The sequence below is a fragment of the Lathyrus oleraceus genome, chromosome 3 (assembly GCF_024323335.1).
Source record: "Lathyrus oleraceus cultivar Zhongwan6 chromosome 3, CAAS_Psat_ZW6_1.0, whole genome shotgun sequence".
NCBI lineage: Eukaryota > Viridiplantae > Streptophyta > Magnoliopsida > Fabales > Fabaceae > Lathyrus > Lathyrus oleraceus.
In genome coordinates this window covers 372,538,302-372,541,370 of record NC_066581.1, presented here as the reverse complement: position 1 = coordinate 372,541,370, position 3,069 = coordinate 372,538,302, and the positions used below count along the sequence as shown (strand labels likewise).

Below are 3,069 nucleotides of genomic sequence, written 5' to 3'. Positions count from 1 at the left end.
AAATGTCCTTCATGTTCCAAATTTATCTTATAATTTAATATTCGTCAGTAAATTAGCTCAAGATATAAATTGTCAAACTAATTTTTTCCGATCTCACTGTGTCTTTCAGGATTTGAAATCGGGGAAGATGATTGGCAGTGCTAAGGAGAGTGGGGGACTCTACTATCTTGACATTGGATCTGCATCACAACTACCTTAAAAAACAATATGTTCCTACTTTGAGTCTTTTTCTATTTTGAATAATAAAGATGACAATATTATGGTATGACATTTAAGATTAGGTCATCCTAGTTTTCGTTACTTAAAACACTTGTTTCCTAAGATATTTCACAATAAGAACTTTTCTTCGTTTAAATGTGAAGCATGTGTATTTGCAAAGCGTCATCGTTCCCAGTTTTCAATACAGCCTTATAAACCATCAAAACCTTTTTCTATTATACACAGTGATGTTTGGGGCCCTAACCGTACAAGTACGCTCTCTCTCAAAAAATGGTTTATCACATTTATAGATGACCATACAAGAGTATGATGGGTGTACTTGTTAAAGGGGAAATCAGATGTTTGTCAGGCTGTAAAGATTTTTTTTTAATGGTGCAAAACCAATTTCAAACAAATATCCAAGTCTTTAGAAGTGATAATGGCAAAGAATATTTTAAACACCATCTTGGGTGAATTTTTTCTAAAAAATAGGATTGTACATCAAAGTTCATGTGCTAATACTCCTCAACAAAATGGAGCGGCCGAAAGGAAAAATAGACATTTACTAGAGGTTGTTATAGCTCTACTTTTTTCAAATAAAGTACCAAATTATTTGTGGGGAGAAGCTGTTTTAACAGGTGCATATTTAATTAACAGAGCGCCCTTCAAAATTCTCAATTTTCAAACTCCTATTAATGCCTTCAAAGAATGTTTTCCTAGTACTCGTGTTTAAACTGATTTGACTTTAAAAATCTTTGGTTGCACAACCTTTGTTCATGAACATAAAAATGTTGGAAAACTTGAACCACGTGCTATAAAAAGTGTCTTTGTTGGATACTCCCCAACCCAAAAAGAATACAAATGTTTTGATCCAAAAAATAAGAAAATGTTTGTCACTATGGATGTTACATTCTTTGAAAATAAACCTTTTTTTTATGACACTCATCTTCAAGGGAGGGGGGGAGATAAACGAAGACTCGTTTCAAATTAAGGACATGAGTTTTTTAAATAACTTATCTTTGCCAATATCACAAAATTCTAAGATTTTTACACCTGCACCAACAGAAAATGGCCATAATTCTTTATCTGATCCTACTCCTGTCATGAGTAAGGAGCCTTGTGAATCCGAGCCTACATTTTCTCTTGTAGAAAACAATGAGAATCCTGAAAACGATGATAATGATGATCTAATTGAAATGCCACAAAATAATGAGTCACTTCAACAAAAGAAATTTGAATTAGTAACCAGGACTTGAAAAGGAAAGGTTTTTGTGAAAAAGCACCATAAAGGAAAGGACAAGTCCACATCTCAACACTGTCAGGAATCTGAACCGGGGAATGATCAATTTCCTAACAAAAGAAAAGGTAAGTCTATCTCTGTTTCTGAGAGTCGTATTTTGTATCCTGATATATATGATCCTGTTGCCATTAGAAAACCTGTCAAATCTTGTACTAAACATCACATGTCCAATTTTATATCATATTCAAATTTGTCTTCATCTATGTCTGCCTTCACTTTAAAATTGTCTAGTGTAGAAATTCCAAAAAATGTACAGGTTGCTCTAGAAATTCCAAAGTGCAGGGAAGATGTACTTGAGGAGATGAAAACTCTTGAAAAGAACAAAACTTGGAGTGTTATGTCACTACCAAATGGCAAGAAGACAGTTGGATGTAAATGGGTGTTTACTGTGAAGTATAATTTAGATGGGTCAATTGAAAGGTACAAGGCTCACTTGGTGGCTAAAGGCTTTACTCAGACCTATGGTATAAATTACTCAGAGACATTTGCTCTTGTTGCAAAATTAAACACTGTCAAAATTCTTTTGTCTCTTGCTGCTAAAATGGATTGACCTTTGCATAAGTTAGATGTTAAGAATGCCTTTCTTAATGGAGATCTAGAAGAAGACGTATATATGGACATTCCTCCTGGCTTTGAAAACAAATTTGGATCAAATGCGTGAAAACTAAATAAGTTTTGTATGGATTAAAGTAGTCCCCTAGAGCTTGGTTTGAAAAATTCACCCAGTCCATGAAGAAACAAGGGTACATCTAAGGACAGACTGACCACACCTTGTTCACAAAATTCTCCCACGATGGAAAGTTGTTGTTGTAGGTGTTTAATTGGCTGCATTATATGGTAAAACACTAGCTGGTTACAAATGTCTTGACTGATGTCATGACATGGTATGTATGTGTGACTACATTGTAGGTTAGAATATCTAACTGTACTCTGATGTCTTGACTGATGTCATGACACACTTGAGTAGTTACTGCAGGATTAGCTAACACAGGATTTATTGAATGTCAAACTGGATGCTGTGACATTCATACCTGTCATCAGATACTAAGGAATAGAACAGCTGGTGTTCTGTTAGAACTTAGTATTTATTTCCAGTCTGGTTATCAAGGAAAGACCAGACCTGGCATAAGGCCTACTGACTGAATGTCAAATTGGATGTTATGACATTCATCATTGACAGCAGCTACTGAACATTAGACAGAGTGGTGTTCTGCTATACTTCAGCATGTAACTTAGTTTGTTCTTCAAGAGAATAATAGAACTAATTTAAGGCCAAATGTGTAAATGTTAAGTTGGACACTTTAACATTTATTAATGTAAGCTGTTACTGTAGTATGGTCATTTTGATCATGTACAGGTCAGCAAAATTGTACAGTCTGTTTTCTGGAAAAACAGACTCAGCATATGGACCTTGATGTCAAGCTGAATGTCGTGACATTCATTCCTGACAGCATATGCTATATTGTAGGTTGTTCAGTTTTCTGTTTCAGCTTTTCTTGGGCTATTCTACAGGAAGTCAACAGCTTAGAGAAAAACCAGGAAACCAACAACCAAGTTACATTTAATGAACC

At 34.8% G+C, this 3,069-nt stretch overlaps 1 protein-coding gene across 1 annotated transcript; it reads left to right on the top strand.

Moving 5' to 3' along the window:
• Positions 1 to 1,700: 1,700 nt before the first annotated feature.
• Positions 1,701 to 2,048, top strand: LOC127131339 (uncharacterized mitochondrial protein AtMg00820-like). The gene has a single exon (XM_051060262.1). It carries the CDS (start codon positions 1,701 to 1,703, stop codon positions 2,046 to 2,048), a length of 348 nt encoding a protein of 115 aa, XP_050916219.1.
• The last annotated feature ends 1,021 nt before the right edge of the window (positions 2,049 to 3,069 follow it).